The 27,587-nt window shown below is 44.1% G+C and overlaps 2 protein-coding genes across 2 annotated transcripts in view; one reads left to right on the top strand and one right to left on the bottom strand.

Annotated features, from left to right (window-relative positions):
• POLN (DNA polymerase nu) overlaps nucleotides 1–2,820 on the top strand; it is an 88,504-nt gene extending 85,684 nt beyond the window's left edge. Inside the window, exon 24 of the mRNA XM_038135812.1 lies at nucleotides 2,038–2,820. Coding sequence (XP_037991740.1) covers nucleotides 2,038–2,106 — 69 coding nt within the window. The 3' untranslated portion in view covers nucleotides 2,107–2,820. The remainder of the gene's footprint in view (nucleotides 1–2,037) is intronic.
• Nucleotides 2,821–18,940: 16,120 nt separating this feature from the next.
• NAT8L (N-acetyltransferase 8 like) overlaps nucleotides 18,941–27,587 on the bottom strand; it is a 32,697-nt gene continuing 24,050 nt past the window's right edge. Inside the window, exon 3 of the mRNA XM_038135985.1 lies at nucleotides 18,941–26,279. Coding sequence (XP_037991913.1) covers nucleotides 25,912–26,279 — 368 coding nt within the window. The 3' untranslated portion in view covers nucleotides 18,941–25,911. The remainder of the gene's footprint in view (nucleotides 26,280–27,587) is intronic.

Here is a 27,587-nt window from a genome sequence, read left to right as displayed (position 1 = left end):
TCTTGTATTTCTTCCTGCAGATCTTCTGTACCTATTGCAGAATTTCAGCCACTTTGTGAGGCTTTCTCTGGAGGTCTTGCAGTTACAGGACCCTTTATGGGTCCATAGGGAGCCCATCCTTCCCACAAAAATTGAGAAAGGATAATGAAGGATATCCAAGATCTAAATTACTCTTTCTGCTTCCCATACTGATTTCCCCCCACACTGTTCACTTAACCTTTGTAAGATTTTACATTCCTGTTAACTAAATATGGTCCAGTGAGACTTTTTGGGCACACTGGGATTATAAATTTCTTGCACTGATACTCCCAAGCTTTGCAAACTGCATTTCTGTAGGTTGCTTACATTGTACACCTGTGTTTGCCTTTCTTCTTGTGTTGCAAATGCCTTGGGGGAAAAAAAAAAAAAAAAAAAAAAAAGAAGCCAGAGTGTTTTTCAAGGTATATTACTTTTAAATATTTTTAATTACTGTTTTAGATACCTGGCATTCATGCTGCTATAAGGTTCTTAAAATATGGTATTATTGGTGGCATATAAAATGAATAGCAACTAGAGTCCTTTCTGGATAGGAAAAGTTTAAGGATGCTTTTTGCTGCCTTTTTCAGAGATAACAATGTTCATACTTTCTCAGAGGAAGTCATGGTCATGAAAAAAATATAAGCCCTGTAATAGGTTCCTAAGAAAGACAAATGTTTACATGGTTACTGAGAGTGTTCCTAGTTGCAGGGGTAGAATATCATTTTAGTGTTACATTTTTCAGACTAACCATTAAGTGGCAGAAGGTTTCAATGTCCTGTGGACAAATGGGACATACCTTGGTATTCACCTCTGTCTGAGGTGTTTTGCTGTCACACACTGACAAATCCTTCTCAAGGCATAAAACAGATGGATTCAAGATGTCATTCCCATGAGAACAGTAATTCTCCATTAAACACCAACTATGCCTTAGTAGGTGAAAAGAAACACATTCTTGGACAATAAGTAGTTATCTGGGGCTTTCAAAGATTAGGACTTTTTAGTAGGCAGTAGAAGTATTTGGAGATACACATTTCATTACCCTTGTTTGGTCTCCTTTTCCTAAGCAAATTACTGTGGGAGTCCTGACATACTTCTGCTCATGCAGCACGTTAAACTGCATCCATCATGGAGATACTTCACCTTCCTCTGAAGCCTCAAAAAGAGATCAATGACAGAGGCCAGATAGAAAACATAAAGTTTGATCTCAGAGAAGAAATCAACAGTGATGTTTTTAAAAAAAGTCTGTTTTTTTTGTTTATGTTGTTTACCCTTCTATACAGTAGGAAAATGTCTTTTAGGATTAGAGATGTTGAAGATGAAAAGATTTTTGTGAAATGCTCCTGCTCCCCTTCAGCAGACTTACTTCAACTAAATATGTATTATGTGCTCCCTTAAATATGAATATTATTTCTTAATATGGAGACAAAATGTCACTAAAGTAGAGCACACATATAGTCTTAATGGGGAGAGATCTCTTTTTCTTCTTTGAGGTAAAGGATTGCTTTATCTTTGAAGTAGCTTTTTTTTTCCAAAATATAGTCCATGCTAATGAGGCAGCTTTCATGTCAACAAATCTACTGTGTACAACAGCACCAAGAACTGCAAAACAAACAAACTGAAATTAAACCAAAGCAACAATAAAAATACCCCAGAACTTGAAAAGTGGGGGGGTAAAAAACCCTAGTGTCTCTATGCATTGCTGACAAAGTTGCTAATGATAAACATAAAAATCATCATTTGTAGCGCTTTTAAAAGCATAAGATGAATTTTTGCTTTAGTGTATTCATTGCAATTCAATAACAAGTATTTGCGATTTGAAAACTAAAGGTTAGTTTAAATTGTTAAGGTATTTTCAGCAGAATTGTAGCAATAATTGAGTATTAATACAAATGAAGAACATTTCACATTGGATAGGCATGTAATCTGGAGCAGTATCACATGCAAAGGGAAAAGCAAAAATGGTAATCTTGCTATATGTGATGTGTTTATTTGTTTAATTTTTTTTTTTTTCCCTGACAGGTTCCCTTGAAAGTGATTCTCACCACTGGGAAATCATGGGGGTGTATGACAGAATTGCAGGAGATGTAAAGCAGTCATTGGGGATGTTATTCAGTACCCAAACACCTCATTGGCCTGTGCTGATTCCTCGCTGAATCACTAGGCAACAGCGCTGCTGGATCTTTCATAAGCACCTAATACTCTGCATGTGAATTTTTTTACTTCATTTTGTCTGTAGCCCTAGGCAACAGCAGTGAGATAAAACTGGTTTTTACCAGTTCATTGTGTTTCCTTTAGCCAAGGTATCCAGCGGGGAGCTGCTTTTGTTCACAGCTAAATTACTACATGTAAGAAATGAAACAAGACAGTATTAACCCTTTGGGAGCGTCACAAATATATTTGAGTTACACAGATGTTTAGACGTTAATGTTAAATATTTTGTGAAGTGCTTGTGTAGAAATACTTACAAGCTGGCAGTATTTGAACTGTGTCAGATGCTTAACTGTTGTGTTCAGAGTATTTTGTATTTTGTGAGTAGAATGTAGTGCTTGGTGTTCATCACAATATTAACTGTCCCATTCCTCAGACTTAGAAAAACAGCTAATGAACTTTATTTTTGTCTAGAATTTTGGAGCAAAACAGATAAACAAAACTGGAAGCTTAAATGTATTAAAAATAAGGAGATTTTTGTCCATTCAAATAATTTCAAACTGAGTTTGCACCATAGCCTTAGCACACTTTAGACAAAGTATTATAGTTTTGCCTAATCTATTCTTTTTTATTACTGATATAATAATAAATATTGTTTAGATAAATTTTAGGATTCAGCCTTATCCTTTCTAGGATTCAGGCGTTTACTTCAATGTTTGGAATTTTTATTAATAATTTGTTTTTCTGTAGAGTTTATTCTTCAAATGAGATTTGTTTCATAACATTACTGTTTTACAAATTCTGTCTCTGTGCTTCTGGAATATGAAATTGTCCTTGAAGTCTACTAATTATTCAGAAGTTAAAGTCAAGCACAAAACTTTTAAGAGTTGTTCAGTATGTTTCAGCATTGACATCAAATTATCACAGTAATAGAATTTAAATTCTGGAACTGTATGATTGTAAAGACTTTGCAGCATTTTTAATTTGTATAATTAATTACTTTTACTTTGCACTTAAAGCCATTAAACTATTAAACATTGTTTTCTTATGTTGCTTATTAATCATACATAACCTGTCAGCTGACGTGAGTCAGTAGTTTCTAAAAATTGATTCTTATAAAACTGGCATTGATCATGTAAGCAAAGTCAGAACCTGCTGCACATTAATTGGGGTCAGCTTTTGGCAGGGGGATACAGCCTGCATGGCTGTGACACCGTGCCAGGTCCTGGGAGCCGGGGCCCTGATCCCACCTCTCCAGCAGAGAGGAGGTTGCACAAGTTTTCTTCTGTTTTTTGCCTATTTTCAAGCCCTCTGTGTTTGCAGTGGCATTGAATAAGTGTGAAATGTTTTGTCTCATCTCTTTCACTCCTCTTGAAGATCTGCTGGTTTTGGGAGGCCTCTACTAACTAAGCCCTGTTTCTGTAACACTACATTGCTAACCTTCTACCATATGGAGGAAATAAGAATTTTTTGGTACATTCCCAGCTGATTTTCACCTTGTGCATTTTTCTTAGGATGCATCCTTTACAATTAGATGGATGGTGTATTTTTTCAAGCCCCTTCAGCCTAACAAAACCCAAAAACACGCTTAAGAACAGAAGGAACCTCAATCCACTTGTGTGAATTGACATCTGTTCAAATCTGAAGCTACAGAACTGCAGAGGTCACCATACAAATTTTCAAACACAGCCCTTCACAAATGACTGTCAGTCACAGTTCCCCAGACATGTGCTCTTTGTGTAGGTTGTCGTACAAGAGGCAAAGTTAGTATTTTATTCTCCTTGTGTCACAGTTTCTTCAGGGTTTTAAATTCCCAAAGAATCAGCTAACAGAAGGAAGAAGGCCAAGCAATAAAGCACCCCTTTATCACACGTGTCCAAGGGCTCGTTCTGTGTGCACTGCGATGGGGGCAAAAGGCAAACTGGCATGATTTTGGAGGATTGTTGCTGACCAAGTCTCGAGACTTGGTGAAGTTTGTGTTCCCCCAACTACCAGGATACATACCATGAACTTGGGATATCATTCCAGGGCTCCAAATTCTCCAATAAAGAAACTGAGAAGCTTTCTTCACTTGAGAAAGAGTAGAGTTGGCAATTCATTTCCCAACGAGGTCCTCTGGACAAGGCATCACTTTTACCTCATTTGTGTGCTGGTCTGTGTATAATCATAAAGTCTGTGCAGTACAGTTTTTCCAAACCTTAGTTGAGGTCTGAATCTAAAGAGTCATTATAGGAAGCAAGGCCAGTCCTGACCACAGATTTCCTTCCAAATAAATAAGGGTGAAAATATTCAGTATTTGATGACTGCCTCTAATTCCTTTGGGTGGCACAATAATTTCACACCACAGAACTCAAGACCCTTATTATAATAAATAACCACCTTGTCAGGTTATTTTGGTTCTGCATGAAAGGGACTTTAAAACACGGTTAGGCTTGGGCAGGAACAATCCTAAGAGTACTTTTACATCCTTAAAGCTCTCGATTTGGTCTCTAAAATGATTCTGTTTTCCTCACAACCTACAAAGAGGCACTGGGAGAGCAAGAAACAAAAATTTCTGTTTGAATTGCAGAACCCTACAAAAGTACTGATCAATGAGCATAGGAAATCACAGAATAAATGGGCAGGGGAAAATAGCTGGTTTTACTTAGGTCCAGATATCCTTTGTGAGCAGGAATTTCATTAATTGACTCTCTGAACACAGTAATAATACCCTTTGGAACTGATTTGTGTCTGGGTTTAATTTCAAGCCTGTCTTTGGTGGCCTGAATCTTCCTTTAGTTCATCTGTAAATCTCTGTTTGCCATGTGAAGGAGTGGGGAAAGAGCACTATTTGAGAACACTTTAGCTCAGTGTCTGTGGGAAATGGAAGAGCTCAGCTGTTTGCTGGTGTTTGCATGGGATGGCATGGCCATGCTTGCAAATCTTGTCATGTCCACATACAGCTGTGGGACAGCAGGACTCTGATCTTCAGTGCTGCTCCAACTTGATAATAACCTTAGCTCAAACACTGACCTCAGATTTTATGTGAGCTAGACATTTTAAACATGGGGAGGGAAAAAAACTGAGTTTTTTGAAAGTAAGAGTAGATTTAAAGATTGAATCTACTAGATCACCCAGGACATAGTTTTGTTAATGTTAATGATTTTAAAAAAGCCCTTAAAAAGAAACTAATTTCATTTTTTTTGGAGTCAGATAAACCTATTCCTCTCATTTCTTGTTTAATCTGATTTAAAAAGGAGGCCAAAGAACAGGTTGGTTCAAGGTTGTTGAAAAAGGTTCAAGGTTGGAACATCTTTTCTTGCTTCACCACTAGAAGACCAGACTGGACAAATCCCTGAGTAGCCTCTTTTTGACCTCATAGCTCACCCTACCTTGAGCAGGAGGTTGGACTGAAGACCTCCTGAGATCCCATCCAACCTGAATTTTGGTCCTGTGTCATTCCTCAGTTAGACAACAGCAATCACCTGTGTGGAAGACAAACCAGAAATTCCCTTTAAACATTCTGCTGCACCACTTTAAGCATATAGTGCCATTCCAGAAGAAGCCCCAGAAGTGTTTTGGAATTTGCCTTCTCCCACCTGTGTTGCCTCATTCTGTGCCAGCATTTACTATATTCCCTGGCTCACAGGCTCACTTTTGGCTGGCATACTTCCTTTTGGTATTAGCACGTTGTCAGAAACATTCAGGGAGTGGAAAGGAATAATTTTTTCTGCCATTCTGCAATGGTTTTAGTAGAGTTTAAAATAAGTTTCAATAGTGCCCTGTCTTTGCCTTGCTGGGAAACATCCCCAGCCTAATAATCAGCTCATCCCTTCTGGAGACAACAGCCAGGCTGCTGTCACTGGTCAGCTGGTTCTCTTGAGACATATTTGAAGTGCACTTCTACCACCTGTTTCTGGAAGTCCCTTTTTTGTTATCAAGCATGTTGTTATTATCTACTCTAAGTCCAGGTAATTTTTTATGCTGTCTGCTTATGTTATGTTTTGAATTGTGGAGGTCCAGCTTCTAGTCAACATTTGCACATTTTGTCCACTTTTCCATGTAACCTTCTCCATTCAAGGTTAATTAGTTGGACCATTTTTAGCTTCTTTCTTCCTCAACTTTTGCTTCTTACACTGACAATTTTCCACTGCTAACCTTTCCTCCCGCTCCTCACAGATACTGGTTTTTTCCTAGTAAAAATCTCACTATTAGTTGTCCACAAGTTAAAAAAAAAAAAGCTTATATTTTTACCTCTAATCTTTGTGCCCTCCATTCATTCCTCTGCCATTTGGCATGACATTTATGCATTTATGGCATTTTGGAGACTGTTCTCTGGCTAACTATATTTTTACTGTAGTTATTCATTTAATGATCAATTTTTCCAGGCTATCAGAAATTGACTGTAGAAATCTTTTCTGGTTCCCCCCTCCCTACATTTTTAGGAGCTTCATCTGTTGTGCACACTGAATTTCTCACATCTAATTATTTAAAAGTGTCGTGCATCAGATGACAATCCCATTTTCCAGTTTGTGTGTTAGCAGAGTACTGTAGTTGCAGGCTCCTGAGAATCAACCTCCATCCTCCCCACAAGTGGCTGCTGCCTGCTACACTGCCTTTCTCTGCAGAACTGGCTGAGACAAAATGAAATATCTCCCTGGGCTACTTGGCCTCTTTGCACTGATCCATTAGTCCACATCCAGCTGAGTCCAGAAATTAGTTAATTGCTGATTTATCCTAAATGTTTTATTGGTATCTGGTTAGGTGAAGAAGACAAGTGTCCTCGGGACTTCTGCCAGATATTTTTTCCCTCTCTTTTTAACTCTAAGCTATGCCCCAGAGCCTGTTCAGGCTGATGATTGACTCCAAACTGCATGTGAAAGACACCTATAAGAACTTCATTTCTTCACAATGAATAAATTCTGCAGCAGTTTGAAAGCTGAGCCACCCTACTTGCCTGCCAGCAATCCCCATCTCTGTTTATCTTCCCATCCATTCACTTGAACCGTGATGGTAAATTAAATAAGCTTCCCAGGGAGGTTTTCCTTTAAATATAATGAGCTTTTGTAACATATGAGCTGGGAGAAGTCAACATCTTCCCTTGAGGCCTCTGTGGGTCTCAGATGAGGTTAGAAAAGTGTTGTAAATGTTGGGCTGTAGTCAAACTCTCTGGCTGCTTCTGATACTACGGCTTGGGATAAATTTGATTTTTCTTCTGGAGCAAATTTGTTTTTAGTCCTTTCACTTCTTCTCACACTTGACCTAAAATTTAACCTTCTCCTGGCATTATCCATATCCTTTAACACCTTCCATTCCCTGGACATCAGGTTAATAAAAACCTCTTTAATTCATCCTACACCTCCAGTCTGGACAGACATTTATTATTGCACAATAAACCAAATATTTTTCTGCAAAGAATCATATATTTCTTTCCTGGGAAGCTCTTGAATCCTGTTTATATTGCTTTTGTACAATTGAAATCTTGCTTTAAATCCTTCTGGCCAACAGGTTTATAATTCAAAAGGATTTTAACACAATGGAATATTAGTAGAAGATGAATATAAAGAAGTGAGGATAAACGCAAAGCTTCACACAAAAGCAAAACCAGTTAGCTACCCAAATGTAGGCAACATATTTCCTAAAATGTAGAGAACAGCTAGTTAGGTATCAGGACCTGGGGATGTGAAGGTGTTTGTAGAAGGATCAGAAGCGGTATAACCCATCCCTCCACTCACTTCAGCCCCAGCAAGGTCTCAGTTGAATGCCCTGCCCCATTTTCAGAAGTGCATTTCAGGAAATAGATGGAGCAACAGGAATCCATAGGAGACCAGCAGGAGTGATCAGAGCTATAGACAATATCACCTGTGAGGAAAGGCTGCAAGAGTTTCAGTCAGTTAACCTTGAGAAGACTGAGGAGAAATCTAAAAGGATTCATCCAGTGTGAGACTGGCTGTCGTGAAGGTGGCAGCGAACTGCTCCATAGGTCCCCTGGAGGTAGAATGAGAAGAGAGGGGCTCAAATTTCACCAAGCTATAACTAGGGAAGATGTTAAGCAAGTCTTTAAAAAGAATGCTATCTATAATTGAACATTTGGATGGACTTGAATAGAGCTTTCAGGTATTTATTACTGTGCATTTCTGGAGCAGGATTGACAAATACACGTCACAGTATACTCATGCTTCTTTGATCCTTCTTCAGTCTAGGGCCAGAGGCTGAGCAGCACATTGGGATCCTTTCCAACCCTCCTGCCTTCAGAGAATGCACATACAGCAACAGGAAAGGTGCCATTGCTGCAATGACTCCAGCAAATCAGACCCTGAGTTTCCATCCCAATGCAAAATGAAGGGGCTTCCAGTACGATGTGTGTCACTGGTTCTGGGCAGACTCTGTACTGCATAAGAGCAAATAAAGCTCCTGTCTGTGAAGCTGGCTCCTGGGGACAGAAGGAACCAGCAGAGATCCTTCCCAACCTCAGTGAGTTATTCAGTGAGTGTGTACCAATAGCAGAGGTGAAGCACCCTGCTTTTCTGCTGGCTCATTCCCAGCTGGAGTCTCACCTGGGCCAGTTCTGCAGTCTGCCTGGATGACAGTGCCAGGTTCTTACTTGCCTCAGAGAAAGAGTCCATGATGGTGTTTTTTAATCACTGGAGCTTTACTGGTGTGGAGAAAACTGGGATTTTCTGATGAAGTCTGTCCCAGCTAGTGCAGTCAGATTTTTCTTCATACTGGAACAAAATAGTTAAATTCTGACCTGCCCTTGATCTTTAAAGGATCTTGATCTTTTGATCTTTTGATCAAGCAAAAAATAGCAGTGTTCAAACTCTCTAGACTTTGTTGTTTTGCTCTCTCCCTGCACATCTTCCTGCTTGCCAGTGACTGTTCATTGCCAATTCCTTACGGATAACATGCTGCAGGAGCCACTGCATCAGTGCTGCTGAGCAAGCTTTACTGGGACTGGCTGAGGGCTGAAGACAGGACTCCTCTCCATAGTTCTTAAGGAAGCACCTTCAGCTGTGTGAATTGAAACTTGATACAACTTTTATCTGTGTCTTTGTAGATGACTTGCTGCTCAGCTGGTCGAGCTTTTGATACATTTCCTTACTCAGGGTCACGCCTTTTATATGTGACATGTGTATATAAGATATACATAACTCTGTGGTTGTTGAAACAAGCCATTAGGGTACAAATTAGGGTCTTTTCTCTGAAACAACATACAAGATCAGTAAGTCATAAGACAGAAAACACTATTCCCACGTTGATTTGCAGACACTCCTTAAGACTGACCAAAGTTTGTATTCATCAGTCTCCCATGAGAAATTACTGGATTCTTCCAATGTTGGGCAACACCTGAATTTTTTAATTCATGAAGGATATTATTTTCATGTATCCTGATATGTTTAAGTTACACAGTGTTGACTTCAGAGGTGATTTTTCCCTCTGCTTCAAGGAAGACATATCTCTGCAAGCTCAAATCACAAAATGGGCATAAAGGTTCATAGTCCCAAATACTCCTTCTGGTGCATTTAGTAGAGCTCATCACTGTGAGGCATCTACAGGCTGATTTTTTCTGACTGAGCACTCTCTTCAGAACTATTGCTGTCAGCTCATTTGGGAGCTTGAAAATAGCAAAACCACACATCTGTGGCTTACTCAAAGATAAGCATGAGCCTGAGCTTTGAGAGCCTCAGCACTAGACAGACATGATCAGGAGTGTGTTGGCTTTTGTGTAGTAAGTGCACCTTACCCTTGAGGTTGGCCAAAAATGTGTTTGTCTATCCCAGCCCACCCCAGCACCATCCCCATTTCCTGCTCATGTTCTTGCTGTGTCCATCCTTGCCATGCAGGGAGGGGACCTGCTGAGCTGAGCACTTTATCTTTGCTTATCTGGAAGTCCAGCTTGGGTCAAATGAACTTCTGACCCTTCTTTTCATCAGCTGCTAGCTTGAGGATTACTCAGCCTGACAGGAGTAGCAGGAGCTGGCAGACTGTTGGTGTCACACAGCATTTTTAGGACCAGGTATACACTCAGCACTCCACAAAATGCCTTAGACCTGCCCCTTGTTTGCCAGTCCTCTGAATAATCAAGCAGCCCAAAACCTGTGCACGGGGAAGCGATTGATTCTGCCCCTCTGGAGTTTAAGTGCCAGCTTCTGGGATCCACATCCTTGTGACTGATATCCATGGCTTTTTGTTCCAACACTGGGGAGGCTGTTCCTTCCTTCCAAAGGCAGTCAGAGCAATGGATGCTGCTGCTGCTCCTGTCCTTTTATCTACAAAGTGTAGGAAACCTTTCTCCCTGAAAGGCTTTCAGCATCCACCACCCACAGGAATGCACAAATCACCAGATTACAGGATGTTCTGCCGAGGAGCTTTCTGTGCTCCCTCTTGGGGCTGGCCACTGCATTTGAATTGATCAATACTTGCAAAAAAAAAAAAAAAAAGGATGACTGTCCAGCCTCCAAGTTACTGCATCCCACAGAAAAGCCTGGCCTCTGTCTCCAGTCTTCAATCCAGGTAATGCTTCACGTTTCTAAATATGTCTTTGCCCATAGGTACACCCTGGTGCAATCCCTTCCTTTTGCCCTTGGGCTGGAAGGCTTTCCTCTTTTTTCATCACTCCTGCATTATGGATCCTCCAAGTCCTTCTTCATGCTCCACACTGGTGCTACAGAGCCAGGAATCTGCTTTCTTGTCCCTGCTTCCCCTCCAGCATCTTCTGACTCAAGAGTGGGCATTTCAGCTATTTTTATGTGATGTCTTAGCCTTAAAACTCATTTCTGGATTCCTCATATTTCAGTTATTTCAATAGATTATCTTAGCAGCAGGTGTTATTCGCTCCCCATCCCACTCTACCTCCTGCTTTTTTTTGCTCATTGATACTTCTGTACCTAACAGTTGCCAATAACATTTTTTTACTCCTTACTCCAAGGACATTCTTCCTCAGCAACAGCAAAGTCTCTTTTTTCACTTGTGGGTTTGGTTTTTGGTTTTGTTTTTTTTTTTTATTTCCAAATCTGCCAGCTTAAAGCATTGTCCTGTTTGTGGTTCATTTAAACACATTAGTCATAGGGAGGAAACTGTGAAGTTGAAATTCTTTTACTGCCTACATGAACCTCACATTGTAGGCTAAGTGTTTAATCTGCAGATACTTCCTTTTCCTGCCTTGGAGAAATGGGGAAGCAAGCCATCAAATTGCCTGGTCCATAAAGCCATTGGACTAAGAGGCAGTTTTGAAAACACTTCTTGATATGCAGTTGAAAAAATGTGGGTTCTCTTCCCCACAAACTGGTGACATGACAGAACTCAGGAGATAAAACTGAGCCTAAAGGAAACCTGCATGGAAAAGACTCAATTCAGAAAGTACGGATGTGCTCTGAAGAAGTCTCTGTCTTTCTGCTTCCCACAATGAAGGAACAGGAAAGTTTTGAGCCCTTTGGTACTGGTAACTGAACTTGGACATCCCTGCAGGGATCCAAGATCTCAAGCCTGCTTTGTAATTTTAGCATCTGTGAGAGGTTTAGAGAAGAACCACAACTTAGAGCAGCCCTCCCAGTGTGTATCTTTAAGGGCATCATGATTTCTTGCCTCAGGTTCTTTGAAATTTCATCTGAGCCATCTGTCCACCACTACTCTTCCAGACAACATAGTGCTTACAGGCCAAGGCATTCCTCCTCACAGTGTGTGCTGGGATAGATCTCAATTTTTGCTTACAGAGAAATAAGGTTTTCAGATCAGTTCCTTTTGGAATAGTCAGCAGTGCTCTTATTCCCTAAGGCTGTGGCACGGGACTGTGGAAACACAGCCTCTGGCAGTGCCACCAGTCAGGACACAAGCATGAAAGCATTGCCAAGGCAGGCTGTAGCAAACATTTTATGGGAAGTGTCTCGTATGTCCATTTGTGTCTGTTTTCCTTGGACTCTGACATGCCTTGTCTGTAAAGACTGATCCTGAGTCACCTGCCCAGAACGTGGCCTTTGACAATTCCCCACACAGGACTCCAGTGCCAGAGCCACACAGATTTTTCATCTCTAAACTAAATCAAACCAGCCCCTTTGAAGACCTGGCATTGTAATAATTGGGGTGGTTTGTGTGCAGAAGTCATAAATAGGTTTTATTAGGCTGAGCAGGATAGACAAAATGCTTGGCATTTATAATTTAAATGTCTAACTTCGATAGCACTCCCAGAAATAATAATTAAGTAGGAACTAAATGGCTTTCTTTAATTAAAACATTTTGCCAGGAAAATAACACTGATAGGTACTTCACTTCCAAGGGCTCCACGTCCCAACAAACTGACCAAGGGTTACTATACTGAATTTCAGCCTCCACACCCATGACAGGAGCTCACTCCCAGGGCAGTTTGGGTTGCTCAGTGATGCTGGAACAGCAGAGGGCACAGTGTGGGCTGCAGGAGCCCCTGGGGAAGGTGAGTGCTCCAGGGAAGGCCTTGTGGGGAGCTCTGCACTGTTACTGCCCTGCTCCAACACCTCCCACAGACTCACAGACCCAGAGGAATTCCTATAACCTTCCACTCCGTGGGTATTCCTGAAGTAAAGAGGTGAAGAGGGCCAAAGACACTGTGGCCCATCTCTTGAAAGGCACACAGGGGGCAGAGGTGACCCCACCACAAGTTTGGGAGCTGCCTGCTGAGGATTCTTTGCAGCTGCAGCCGCGCTGGTTCAGAGCGACTCGTTCAGAGCAAGAGCCACCAGTGAGGGTGGCTTGGACTTGTCAGCTCTGCAGCGTGAGAATCACACGATCTTCATCAAACTCATTAGCCATAGAATGAACGGCAGGAGATTTGTGTGACATTCTCTAATTTAGTGGAAAGGGAACAAAGAAACGAGCTTAAGCGCTGCTCCTTACCTCGGCCTGGTGATTCAGCTAGCACAGATTTTCCACAACGCCGGACACGACAGCGAGCAAAGCTCTCTGGGCAGCCTCCTGAGTGCTCGGAGGATGAGCTCTGCAGCCTCCAGCTCTGCGTAACATCCAGGGTGCAGGAGGCTGTTGCAGACCCAGGGTAAAATAATTCTTCAGTTTAAATACACAACTCTTAAAAATATTTTTCTGAGAATGAGTTCTTGAGTGCAGGGCACACTTAGATAAATTATTCTATACCTGCACGCTCAAAGTGTATTAAGTTCACAGCCTTTTGTAGGGCCTGAGCTTCTGTGCTGTTTTCCCTTAAGACTTCTTTACATATGCAAAAAATACTGAAAATCTGTGTGGAAGCTCTGGTGACAAATCCTTTGAGACTCTGACATGACGAAGGAACAAGCCATCTCAATGAATAATTTTGCAGTTTATTAGCATAGTGAAGTGTTTTGATTACTTTTGCTTAAGTGAATGACAAAGGAACCCTTTTATCACTTACCCTGCTCATTTCACTATTATTTGTCCTATTGAAAGCTATCTTTTTTTTCAATTAGGCACAGGCATAGCAAATTCTTAGGACCAGGGGTGTTATGACACTGGTATTAATTAAAAGGCTACTATAGAAATAATAGATAATCATGTGATTAAGCTGTGTGTCTCAGACGTCCAGAGTCTAAGAAAACAAACAATCCCAGAGGGGGAAAGGATATTTATATTTTAGCCTCATAACTTGCAAGTGCTCAAGGTATCTGTGGGACTTGTTCACGTTTGCCATGCAAGCAGAGCATACAATAAATCCTAATGACTCAGCACGAGAGAAAGGGGGAAGACAACAATATTTCTTATATTTCTCACCTCTCCAGCTGGTTAACTCTCCCAAAGCACTGCTCACAGCCTGGCTGGGCACACTTCAAACATCTAAACACAGGCTGTCTCAAATGATAGTAGATCCCCATGTTTAGCCAGCTGAATCATGTCCTTTGTGTTTCCAGAGGGCATTGCTGTCCATATCAAAATCTATTGTGTTTCTGTTAGAAGGAGAGTGAAAAAAACCAGCATCTGCCTTCACTAATGCACTATTTCTTCAAGTCACAGGGAGGGACTCTTGCCAGGCTGCCCAAAATCTCAAATACTGGTTTTAAACACTGCAATAGAGCTGAAGCATGAAGGGGAATTGCAGTTCTCCTCCCCACGGCCAGACTGAAGGAGATGGTGTGTGATAATCCTAGGTGTATTAATTGACATTTAGGAAACTAATACTGCAATGATAAAAAGTTCAGATCTAGCATCAGTGAGAAACCTCAGCCTTGTGAAAATTTAACAAGCTATCATGGATATTTTCTGCAGTTTAATGTACCCAAGTGCCAGCCATACAAATTTTTCCTGTCTGGGAACCAAACTGGAAAGTTTTCACACTATTGTATTAGTAGAAACTAGCAACCAGTTTGATTTTTTTTTCTCATTTCCATTTTTTCCCTTCTTTTATTTTTTTTTTTAATTTGTCCACCTTTTTTTTAGTTCCTCACTTTTCCCAAGACACTGATGCCCCATCTAACATTATCTGAAACAAAATGTGATGAACAGAGCTACCTTTTTTCTTCTGTGCATTAACCCCTACAAAACTTAAAGGGAATGAAGACAGGGATAGGTCAGTATCATTTTCCTGTCATTTGAATTTCACTCACCACACCTGGCAATGCAAAAGGAGGATCTCCAGTTGGGTTCTTTCTTACAGTGGACTTAGCTGGGTGTATAATATGCATTCTTAAGAGGAAAAAAAAAGGTATTGTCATTACAGAAATATATATATATTTGTATGAGTTTTAATATGAACTGACATGCATACTGGCTAATAATGATGTTTTAGACATCATTCTTGTATCAGAGAGTATTTTGAACAGAATGCTGATCTCTGCAATGTGAGGCAGAATCACAGAGTGTTTTTTTCCCCTGTGGTTAACCTAGCAGTTATTTTAGGTGGTGTTTTTCTGGGTATGCTGCCCTGAAATGGAAGGAAGAGCTGTTTCTCTGTCGTGCCCCTGTGTCTGTGAATACCCACGAGGGGATGTGACCACAGTGGCAGCTGCAGACAGAGCCCTGCTGCCCCTGCCCACCCCTGCATTTCAGAGGCATGGCACAAAGTCTCCTGGGCTTGGAGCCTCTCACCCACCTGCTGGGCTGGAGGCAAAATTCAGCTCTTTGTGCAGGTTTGACATTCAGCATGAGGTTATCATTCAAGGCACGGGGTTGTTGTCAGACCAAAGCAATCCAAACCCTACAAACACCTCTGGGATTGCTCAGCTCCTCTATCCATGGAAAAGAAAAAAGGTAAATCAGCATGTGAAGAGAGCATCCAATCCTAAATTCATTTCCTGGGGTGATCTTTTGGGGTTTGAAGGTTTGACCTCCCCCTTGCAGTGACTCTCTTGCAGGTTTGAGGCTCCTCGTGCTTTAAGAGCAGAAGTTTGTCACTGTGGGACTGCAGGGTTCTCCACCTTCCAGGCTTGGCAAAGGCCAAGAGCAGCGTTTGTAACCATTTAGTCATCCCTCCCTCAAACACTCCTTGATGTTTTCACAATTCCCAGGGTGGGGGAAAGATCCATCCTTCCCTCTTGGTGGGTCCTGGTCCAGTACTGAATCCTCTTCCCCTTGATGCTCTGCCCAAGTAACTTCCTGGTGCACATTACCTGGAGGTTTTTTAAATGCTCCACTGACTTCTAGCATTTCTTTCTCTCCCTAAAGTGCTCCTAAAGAAGTCACAACCTGTAAGACTTCAGCATTTACTTTTTGTCTTTTTTTCTTTACGTTTCCACAAAGGAAAAAGCACAAAAAATTAGTTTTTGAAGCCAAGCTCATCATACAGATCAGTCTTTCCTGTTGAGAAACATGGCCTCTTCAGCTGAGGAGGATGTAGGAGCTTCTGTTTTTGCAAGTCCAGCAGCTCTAAACCAAAATGGCCTCTAAACAACAGAATTTAAAAACTGATGTTGATTTTTAATGGCTATTATTCAGGGTGGCTGCAAGGTAAAATATAAGTGAAGTGACAACATAAAACAAATAAAGAGGAGTGAAAGGTAATTCAGTTTGATGTAGTGTTCCTTTCTTCCATTGCACTTCTCTCTCTGCAGAGAAACACAAAGCAGCTCTTTATTCTTTTCCTATTCCATTAGTTTTTCCCTGCATAAGTTAAAAAACTGAAGTAATTAGACTATAGTATAAATACTGGTGGGGAGCAATTGATTTCACACTTCTCTCTAGTAGGTGGAACCACAGTGCAGATAACCAATGCAGCTGGACCACACTAATGACCACCTGAGTTTTGACTTTACAAAAGTAATTTGTCTTTACCACAGCATCAAACCTTTGATTTTTTAACAACCAGGAATATATTTCCCTGTTAAGTCTTTAATTTTTGGTTATTGAATGCAACCATTTACTTTTAAAGCCCAAATGTAATATCTCTTGAAAAAATGATAATTTGTCCTTCAGCTTCCCTGAGTTCTCAGGTGCAATTAAGCTTCTCTACAGAGGCATCGTGTCAGGATTTATCTCACCTTAGGAGTTTCTGGGATAGACATTTACTGCTGGGTAGTCTAGACATGTCTTGGACTGGTTATTAATGGAGAGAAATGAGTGCTTTTTGGAGCATGATTCACCTGACCCTGCTTTGATGTCCAGATGAGAAGATTCATCTTTCTACAACGCGCATTCCTCTTCTGTTATAACAGACATCAGGTGCTGAATTTACTTTATTGATTTTGCAAATGCAATCAAGCACAGAAAAGAATGAAAACCTATCATGGAGAAATTAATAAGCTGATTTCCTGACAAATTTGGCCAGTGGTGTTGTAAACAGGTGCAATAAAAATAATCTTTGTGACAGGACACCCTCACCTTCACCCTCCTGAGGATTTCCTATCCATTAAAATGGAAGAGGGGGTAACTGTGGTACTTACATTGGTGAAACAGAGGCTGTGGGGGGGCTGCGAGCCAGGGAGATGCTGAAGGGAGTCACGAGAGAAATGTCACAGAAAGCGCCGTGAAAGACTTGGGAGATGAAGGAAACTTCAAGCTGACTCCTGCACACCCTCAGGCTCTGGCAACAGCTGAGCAGAAGAGTCTCTTGACAAAACACGGGCCAGGATGGATGGATGGATGGATGGATGGATGGATGGATGGATGGATGGAGGGAGGGAGAGATGTAGATAGCTGGATAGCTAAGCAGACAGATGGAATGTTTTGCAGCTGTTTGGCCAAGACAAAAGCAGTTTTGTGGGCTGGATGTTCTCAGCTGGTAGACCTGGGGTTCTCCCTGCCTGATTCCAGCCTCAACCTTCTTCCTTTCTTTGGGAGAGCACCAAGCCCCTGAAGGGAGGCCATGCTTATGGCAGAGGGGACAGCCTGCAGTGGGCCCATGCTGCTGCTTTGCTTTGGCTTTTTAGGAAGCATCAAGGTGTACATAGATGGTGGCTGTGCTGGGAAAGGGATCACAAGGTCCAGAGCATGAAACATGAGCCTGGGAACACAGGGCATGGAGGCAGAGTCCTTGTCTCCATGAATTCTAATTTTTTTATCTGAAGAAATTCACCAGGAAGGATGAAAGAGGCCCGGACAGGGATGTGTGGCCATGTCTGGCTAGTGGTGAGTTTGACCCCAATTAGCGGTTAATTGAGGTGCTTTAAGGCACACAGCACACCCACACTGCAGCAGCTTCTAAAACCAACTCAGCTCTTGTTGCCACTTCTCTGTTATTTCACTAAAGCAGTTTTAAGGGTGGAGGTGTTCGTTAGCTCTGATATAAAATAAAGCTTGTGCACAAGCACGATCTTACAGCTGTTCTGCCCCCAGGCCGAATCCCAGAACACGTTGCTATCAGTCCCAGGAGATGTTTTGTGCTCACCTCCTCTGAGTGAGATATGGCTATCAGGGTCTGCCCCTCTGCATAGGGCAGGGAAGTGACAGGGGCCAGAGGCACAGGGCAAAGGCATTAACTTCATGCTCCACATCACTGCCTGACTGCTCAGCTGGATAACCCTGCACATCCCAAAGCTGCGCTGCTGGAGGGAGGATGGCCCTGGGGGTGCTGCCGGCAGGATCCAGAGCCAGGCTGCCAGGGGCGTGTTGCTGGGGAGGTGTCCCTCAGCTGCTGGCTGGCAGGGCACTCCTGCAGCATTCATAAGTGCCACCAGAAACTGGTTTCCAGGAACAGACATCCCCAGAGGCTGTTCCATCAGCAATCAATTTATTTCAAGTGCATCTCATTGTGACTGGAGGCTGGAGCCCCGTTCCCCCTCCCCAGACGGGAGGTGAGTGATTCTTGGCCTCACAGAGGTGTCCAGAGATGGTCAGAAACAGCCTTGTGCAGGTTTCACAAACAAACAGTGGGGAACAGCCCTCTGATGCTGGTTTCTGACTAAGGTAATGCACAGGTGTTGGGAGGAAAAAGGGGCCTGTGTGGCTGGGGAAACCCCCAAGATGCACCCCCACCATGAAAGTATCCTCCTCAGTAACGCTTGCTCCATCACCTCATGGCCTCGGTGGCACAGAGGAGATACTGTGTGGTTTTGCTGTGTCCTCTGCTCCAGTGGCACATTCCTCAGGGCCACCTCTGATCTCTGGGGTGGTTTGGGGTGAGTGCTCAGCCAGGCAGGTGGCCAGGGGCAGCCCTAGTCCTGGTGGCCAGGGCCAGGCCAGGTCCCACGGCAGGGCTGTCTCCACAGTTACTGTGCGCAGCTTCTGGACGTGGCAGCATGAGCTGGAATAGCATGGAAATACAATCTAAGGACAAGCAGGAGGCACCAAAAGATATCCCTGTTATCAACGGAAGCAGGAATGAGTGGTGCCTGCCCATCTGGAGCTGGGGAGCTGGAAAAGATGCAGGCACCATCTGCACATCAGTAACTTGACAGCAATACAGTTTAGGAAAAAACTGACATAAGTTTTAGATTTTATTCATTCGTACATTATTTACAGCAGTTGCTTTCATATTACAATTCTCTTTCATCTTTTCAGTTTTCACTTATAAAAAATTAACCAAATAAACCTTATGTAACCAAATTTATCACAGCAGGTCTGGTTAATTTTCACAGTTACAGCGGCCATCAGGAACAGAACTTAAGTACCTACAAGTCACTTGTCCAGAGCACCTGGCCTGCCCCTGCCTGAGGACACCCTGCTGTCCCTGGAGAGCTGGCTGGCTCCCGGGGCTGCACTGGGGCCACGCTGTGGAGGCTGCAGCTCAAAAGCCTGAAGCACACCAACCTTAACCCCTGCCACACCTGGGGAACTGTTTGCTTTGCTACCCTCCTGGTATGCAAACAGCTTTCCAACAGAGCTGACTCCTGCTTCCCTCCACAGAAAATGAGAGCAATTGATTCTGTCTTCTGCCATTGCTGAGCCCCACAAGTGCAGTAGCAGAGTGTGCTGGGGTTCAAGAGTGTGGCAGTAAGTGTTCACCTTCCTCTGTGTGACTCTCACAGCTCTTCCTTGTGTCTGTCTCTCGCACCAGGAATGGTATTTGCAATAACTCACCCTTAACTGTGGTGAAAAGCCTGCACTGCATAAGGACTGGCAAAGACTCAGCTCTAGGGACCCCAAGGGGCAGGTTCCCTGCCAAGGTGACACTCACTCCCAGAGACTGATGGCCTTCCCAGTACTTCATCCTGCTCCCCAGGTGCAACAGCACCCTCAGGAACACACAGCTGCCAGTGTGCTCCTAGCAGCATCACCTTCATTAACCATCTCCCTGGGCTCTCCCCCATGTGCTCTTTTGCTTTACATGGTAATTATTGCTGTTTTAGAATGTGTTGGTTTTTCTTTGAGGACTTGTAGCCACTTCCCGTTACAGAGTACAGTACACACTATGCTGAACATAGAAAACACAAGACTCATTTCACATTGGTCTTGTACGACGGGGAGGAGATGCAGAGTAAGAGGCTGTTTGGGGGAATCCAAGTTTCTTATTTAGGCATGAGTGAGTAAGCCACTGCCTTAAACACGAGCAGTTCTGGGAAGCAATTTAGCCTGTTTGTTTGTTGTTTTTTGTTTTTTAACTGACATTGGACATTTTCCAAATGCATACCACACATCTGCTTAACACTACCAAAAATATTATTTTTTTTCCTTTACTGCATTTGTCTCAAGAAGACTTTTGCTTTAATAAAATAACACAAGCACACAAACTGCTTAAAGCTAACTGCCCAGCACAATCATAAGTACAACTCACAAAGCAACCGATGCTTTGTTAAACCTAATTACATTAAAAAAAATCAAATATACATATTACAAGGCAAAAGGATTAAGCTTTGGAGGAAAAGAAATTGGAAACAATATTAGCTGTAAGTTCATTACACTTAGGAGTAGCTGCTTCTGCATTCAAACGTGTTACTTGTAAATAAATTTACAGTTGCGTTATGTATTTGTTATGCTCTTGGTCTCACTAGGTCTGTCTTCTACTATTTAGATGTTAAAAGCATGTTCTCTCCTGCAGGTGATCATTGTGCAATACAAAGACAGCACTGAACAGTGATTTTAACTGTGATCAAACTCCAAATGCTGACTTGGAGCTTGTTAAGCAATTGTTTTAAACAATACTGTGTTTTGACTAAACTCTCAGTTATTCAAATTAATCTCCTGATTTATTTTCTATGAAAGGTACTCCCAAGCACCATTCAGGTACAGGCTTTGGTGGGATAAGCTCTGTTGCATAGTCTCTATGACTCAGGGATGCAAGAGCACACCAATTTTTCCTCAAGATTCTATGTGGATCTATTTTGAGAGAGAAAAAAGAAAATTTTCCTTTTGCATTTTAAAGCTTACTTTACACTTAGCATGACTTCATTTTTGTTATGTGGTACAGTATATTCCACCGCAAGACTCCAGTTAGTGTCCAATTAAAATGCCTTTATTAAGCTTTGAGTAGAGGGCATACCAAGAGCATCACACCAGCACTAATGAAACACAGGCCCCAGCACACCCAAAGTGAGATTATTAATTCAGAGGTAACCAGAGCTGGTTCCTGCCTTTGTTTGGCAATTTGGAAATCCCTGCAGTTTCTATCCATTTGCACCTCAGCCAGCAAATCTGGCAAATTAAAACACAGCAGACCTGCATCACATACGAGTGTGATCAGTGAGCAACAGCAGCAGCAAGGGCTGGGACAAGGCTCTGCAAAGCCACAGTTCCCTTGGGAATTCTGACCATGGGACTTTCTGTTCTTCCAGGTGGCCACAGCAAGGACAGGGCGCAGGACAGCCCTGGCACCAAACACTTTGTGCTCCTGCTGCAGGTGTGCAGCACCAGGACCCCACCAGGCACATCCCAGCCCCAAGAGCCACTGCTGACCCTTGGCCCTGCCTCCCCTACCCAGGAACTCTTAAATTAATTCTGACATCATGACCTGAAGAATCACCCTCATCTCCCATAGGGAGGAACACAGGGGCAGAATCCCAGGTCCCAGATGTCCCCAGGGTCGTTTGCCCCCTGCGGTTGCTGAAAGGCAATTCTGAAATGAGTCCTGCAGGCTGCACCCATGCACAGGACCAAGAGGCAGGATCACTTCTGGAGAAAGGTAAAGGCTTTCTCAGAGACAGCATCCCACAGAGGGGTGGAGGGGAGGGAAAAGAACAGCTTCCCACTGATGGCACTGCCCTGGACTTCTCTGCATCTCCCAGTAGAGACACAGCTGCCATTCCTCAGCATCTTGCAGGTGCTGTCTGCTTCACCGAGGGAAAACACAGCATGAATTTAGAGCAAATACAAATGTAAGGGTTTCAAGTCAGACTAGAAACCACTTTCTTTGTTGGTTTGATTGCTTAGCATTATCAGCCTGGATCTGGTTAGGGGCCAAGTTTCCCAGAGAGCTTATTGCCAAATATGACATGTGCTTGAGATGCCAGTTTGCTCAGGATGTGGAGGGAGTTCCCACTCAGTCCACAGGGAATGGCCCAGGCTGTGCTGCAGGGCTGGGGCAACCCCAAGGCTGTGGATCTCAGCCACAGTAATGCAAATTTGCCCTTTCTTCCTGTTTTTTGTGGTTTTTTTTTAAATTTTTGGACATGACACTTAGTGCTTTCCTCAGGGAGCAAGGGCTCTGTCCCAAGCCCCTCCAAGCAAAGGACACTTGAGCAGTGTCTCATGCACAGGGATTGGTAAAAAAAGCCCCAGTCTAAGGAGAGAGCAATCAGGTGAGGAAACTGCATCTCTGCAGGCAGCACGAGGGGCTGTGACAGCCCACCTGCACTGCAGAGTAAGAGCAGCTGTGGGAAATGCCTTCACACGTCTAAACCATCCTCCACCTAAACCTGAACTGGTCTTACCGAGCCTTGGGCTCAAACCCAAGACACACTCCACTCTTCCTCACATCCTGCCAACATTGTCCTTGGAAAGAGAAACCCCCAAAATCAATCAGGAAAATCCCCTCCCATCTCACACTGATGTGGGTCTCTGTCGGAATCAAGACCCAAGGACTGGCAGTAGTTCCAGACCACCACCTCTTCTGCTTGGGACCAGTCCCACAACCACCTTGTGCTGCTCCTCACCCACCCTGCCCTGAGCTGGGACGGGGAGAGTCAGGAGATGATGCTCAGGGCCAGAGAAAGGGCTGTGCTGATCTCTTCCAAGCACTTTGTTTAAACCAGAGCACCCTGAAAGATGCAGAGCAGAGGGATGGGTCTGCCAAAGGCAGCTCAGCCTCAACGTGTCACCCTGTGAGATGCACTGTGGTCTGCCCACACACTTCCCTGGCAGCAGGTGAGCCTGGCATGGTCAGAACCCAGCACCCCTGACCCCAGAGCTGTGCCTGAGCTACTGCACTTAGGGAAACTTCCCAAGAATGCAGACAGAACAGCAGTATCGTGTGGTGCTTTTAAGCCCAACCTTGGCAGCTCTGGGTGGGAGAGCAGCAACAGCTCAGGAGGTTGGGCACCCCTGTCCCACTGCTTCCACCAGGGACGCAGCTCGGGCAGCCTGTGCCATCTTCCAAGGAGAGCAAATCCCAGCCTATTTGGCAGCCAGCCCTTTCCCTCAGAAACAAGCTGTCCTGGCTGGAGAGCTGGGAGCAACCAGCTGGATTTCTTCCAAAAAGCCTGGTCACAAAGCAACTGGCAGAAGCATTAAGGGAATAAATTTTCTTGGCAGCTACCGGCCGAGTGGCAACAACTCAAACCTTATCAGTGCATTTCCATGTGCTGGGGAGGAATGCAGACAGCACCCCCAAAGCCACACCTTCCCAAAGCACCTCTTCCCCAGGAAACTCAACAGGTATTACAATCAGATACTGTAATAGCATCAGTTAAAGGTTACACGTTTTAGAAGAAAATACTGGTAAACCTGATGGTACTTCTGTGTCTGTGGGATCTGGTGGGATTTATTCCAGGTTTGGATTTTCTGACAGGATGTGGAGTTTTATTTCAAAGGCACAGGTATCAAATAAAACCAGCAACATTAGTTTAATTAAATAGCCTAATAAAAAAAGTTAATGTTCAATTTAGACTTTACATATTCCTCCCTTATTAAGAGACTAGTTTTTGCTTTTTGTTTTTTTTTTTTTTTTTTTTACCCATCTGGAAAGGTTTTAGTGCAGTGATTATATAGCAACAGAAAAATAAACCAAAAAAGGCACAAACTTTTGTGTTTTTTCTTTCAACTTTTGCTAACACTTCATATTTGTCTGTTTTACTTCAGTTAATAAATCACTGACTGCAGCAAGAAAATAATCTGCCGATTTCTGTACACTATACAAGAACCCCTACCAACAGTACATTATTTCAGCTTCAGGAGAAATGTACAGCATAGAAAGACTTTTAAAAATATAGTGCCCCATAGAGAAATTTTGTTAATTAAACTCATGGTCTCTTGCTACAGTGTCCTTCACCATCCTCATCACCCCCTTATTGCTGGAACACACGCTGGGACTCTGCCCCTCCGACTCCTCACAGGCTGGACCGAGCCCAAGCCAAGCAATGAAAGGGCCATGGGGGCTATGCCAAACAGCTCCTCCATCCCCAGCATCAGTGCCTGGCCCATGGCCCTCGCAGGGATGGGCTGAGCCCCCTGCTCTCCATCAGCATCACCAGCCACATCTCAGTGCTGGGGAAGCTTCTGGCTGGAGAGGAAAGGGCAGCTGCTGGTAGGAGTGGGACAGACAGCACCCCATGTCCAAGGTCTGTGTTGTCTGTCCCCCCCATCTGCCCCAGGGCTCCTGTCCTCTCCCCACACCCCAAGGCTCCTTCCTTCTGCAGCTCTCCTGCTGACTCTTCCATTGTATTTGCAAGCACAGCTAACACATGCTCTACCCCATCACCAACTCCATTGCTATGAGGTGGGGGGGTTCCCCCCTTACCACACGCATAACACTTCATAAAATTATACTTGTTTTTCCCAGTAAATAAAGGGGTTTTCCCTTTAAATGTATTAGCAGAGCCAAACCCCTCTACCCACCCGAAATTAAGTGCAGCCAGAAATGGTTTTCTGTAATACCTCTGATACCACGCTTTAAAAATTAAAACCTACCAGTCTTCTTTTTCCCCAAGATGTAATTCATGCAAAGTTGCTATTTGTTTAAATAAGTTATAAAAGTTGATATCTCAGGCTAGAAGAAGCTGTAGTCTTGGTTATTCTTTAGTTGGCAGGCACTGTACATACATACTGGGTACAGACACATGCCGAATCTGCTTTGCATTGCTTTTTGCATTGTACAATTCACAAATCTGACATCATTAAAGCAGTTAATTACCTTTGATGGAAGGCTGCAGTGAGGCCATCTACATTTATCAAACAAGCAGCTGGTTAAGATAATAAGTACGCTCCCCCCCACCCTGGCTCTCCCCAAAACGCTATTATCTGTCACACGTTGCTTCTCTGAAGTGGTGAGATTTGGTGCGCACATTAATGTGCAAATGTGTTGCCATAGGAACTGCAGCCTCCATTACGCCTCAACGACACCATTCAGCAAAAGCCAAAAACTAAAAATAACAACAACAACAACAAAAAAATAACCCTTAAAAATAAGATGAAAACAAACAAAAAACCCCCAAAAGGCAGCAAAGAGGAAGTCCAACGCACATGCGGAGTCTGGCCCAGGACTGCAGGTTACGCGTGGCTACGGAACAGCGCAGGAGATACTTGGGTTTGATCTTAACTTCACGCTATGGTACAACGGGGCTCAGTTCAGCCGGTCCGAGTCTGTGCTGGCTTAGGAAGGAGGGGGAGGTGGAGCGGAGTCGTGGTTACCGGATGCACCCGGGGTCTCTCAGACATTTTGGCAGAATGAGGCACATCCAAAAAAAGTGCAACACCAGTGCCGTGGTGGCAGTGCGATGTGTTTGAGTGCGTGCACGCGCTTTCCTCTTCATGCATTGGAGCAAGCGGGTTGGGGCGGAGGGGCAGGGTGCACCCCCCACCTTTTCTCTGAAAACTATTAACCAGTAGATTACGGTAAGAGGAATGCATATTCTACTTACTGGTGCGTGAAATACTGAAAACTGCATTCAAGTAATATTTCTGCACTATTATGAATGCATCACTATGTTATCTTACACCTGGAAAAGGAGAGGACTATGTACACCAGAGCAGTTGTACTATTTTGCAGTAAGTTTCTGTGCTTTACAGAGGTACCTGGGAAGGAGAGGCCGCTGCTCCGCTCCGCCCTGCTGGGTTGCAGGACTCCCAGCACCACCACCTACAGCATGCGAGGAAGAGGCGCTGCTCGGCCGGCCCATCGAGCTGAACGGAGCAAACCAAAACGTGACGTGAGGGTACAAAAACTCTAACCCAAAATTGGCAAATCAATGGTGATGAGAAATAGAAGGATAATTTATTATTTTTGAAGGGAGAAGAAGGGGGAAAAAAAAAAACTTTCTTTTTTTGTTTTGGTTGGTGGGGGTTTTTTTATTCTTCCCGCAGCTGCAGGCGGTAGCGGTGGTAGCGGACCTGGAAAAACATTCTCTCCAGTAAGGAGCGCGTCATCCCTGGCAGGGCATAATGTTCGACGACACCCACGTGCTTGAACCCCAAGGACTCGTAGAGCTTGTGGGCTGCCATCTTCACGGCCGTGGTTCCCAGCACGACGGAGGAGTAGTTGTTGAGCATGGCGAACTCCAGCACTTTGCGGCCCAGGGCCTTGGCGATCCCCTTGCCGCGGTAGTTGGAATCAACGGACATGCGGCGAAGCTCCACGGTGTTGTCTTCCTCGTTGCCCCGCGCTGCCACGATCCCCACCACGTTGCCATCCAGGACAGCAACCCAGAAGCAGGAGCCTGTAGGAGATAAAGCAGCACATGTAGTCACCCTCGATGGACAAGTGCCCATTGCCAAACACACATCTGGGAGCAGGGCCTGGGGTCCAACACCACATCACATGTGGGGACTAATGACCTCCATAAATAAGGAACAAACACTCTTTTTCCCTGGCAGCATGAAGGAAATGCTGTTTTCCCAAGGAAAATGCACAGGGGCTGTCTGTGTTTTCTACAACTCCTCTCCTGTCAGGGAGCTGTAGAAAATGAGAGGGTCTCCCATGATCCTCCTTTTCTCCAGCTTGAACAGCCCCAGCTCCCTCAGATGCTCCTCACAGAACTTGCGCTCCAGACCCTTCACCAGCCTTGTTGCCCCTCTCTGGATATGCTCCAATATCTCAGCTTCCTTCCTAAGCTGAGGGGCCCAGAACAGGACACAGTACTCAAGGTGTGGCCTGACCAGTTGCTTAATTATCACTCAAGAAAGCCACTATTCAATACAGCAGCCAACCATGGGCACTGAGAGGTCTCTTGCCCAGATGAACAGCACTGACTTTCAGTGTTCTGAAGCATTCATCCAGAGGAAGAAGAGCCCATGACAGGAGAAACCCCTGGTGCAGGCAATGGCCTTCCCAGCTGCTGAGCAGAAGAGAACCTGACTTGGGCAGCAGCTCCATCTTCTGCACCAACCCTGCCAACTGCTCCAACCCAAATGCATGGCCCATCTCTGTAAGAACTGAGTTATGCAGCCTGGGGGGTGCTCAGGGGGGCAAAGGACTCCCCTCCTGAAAAACCAGGGGAAACCATGAGTAAGACTACTCAGTATACTTTGTCACTGGAGGAGAGCAAAGCATGGGGTGGTGGTGAGAGGTGCCTTTGCAGCTGCTGTAGGAAAAGTGCACCTTGTGACGCCATGAAGCCATCTGAAAGAGATGCCCGAGGTCTTCCCCACCTCCCTGTGGCACAGTTCAGCTTCCAAGGAAAAGCTGGCTACAAACAAGGGGCAGGGAACCAGCCCAGGTTTATCTCAGCACACTGGGCTCATCCTCACATTCAGAGGAATGTGCAGCTCCAGTAACGCTCTCTCTTGTTCCCACTGTGAGCAAGCCATCATGCTGATGCTATCTAGGTCAACAGCTAATTTTTAAAACACCAGGGCCCATCTTGACCCATTTATCACGAGCAGTGAAGATGTCTCTGCTCTGCTGCCACGCTGACAGTGCGACTTGTTCCCCAGCGCTCACTTGGATCTCAGAACGTGATTTATTCAGACACGACCCCAGACGAACACCTACAAGCACTGAAATCAAGCAGCCACCCTCCCTCTGC

This window comes from Motacilla alba, chromosome 4 (genome assembly GCF_015832195.1).
Source record: "Motacilla alba alba isolate MOTALB_02 chromosome 4, Motacilla_alba_V1.0_pri, whole genome shotgun sequence".
In the NCBI taxonomy this organism is placed as follows: domain Eukaryota; kingdom Metazoa; phylum Chordata; class Aves; order Passeriformes; family Motacillidae; genus Motacilla; species Motacilla alba.
Note: the sequence above shows the minus strand (reverse complement) of the source record. Positions and strands in the feature narration are given on the sequence as shown.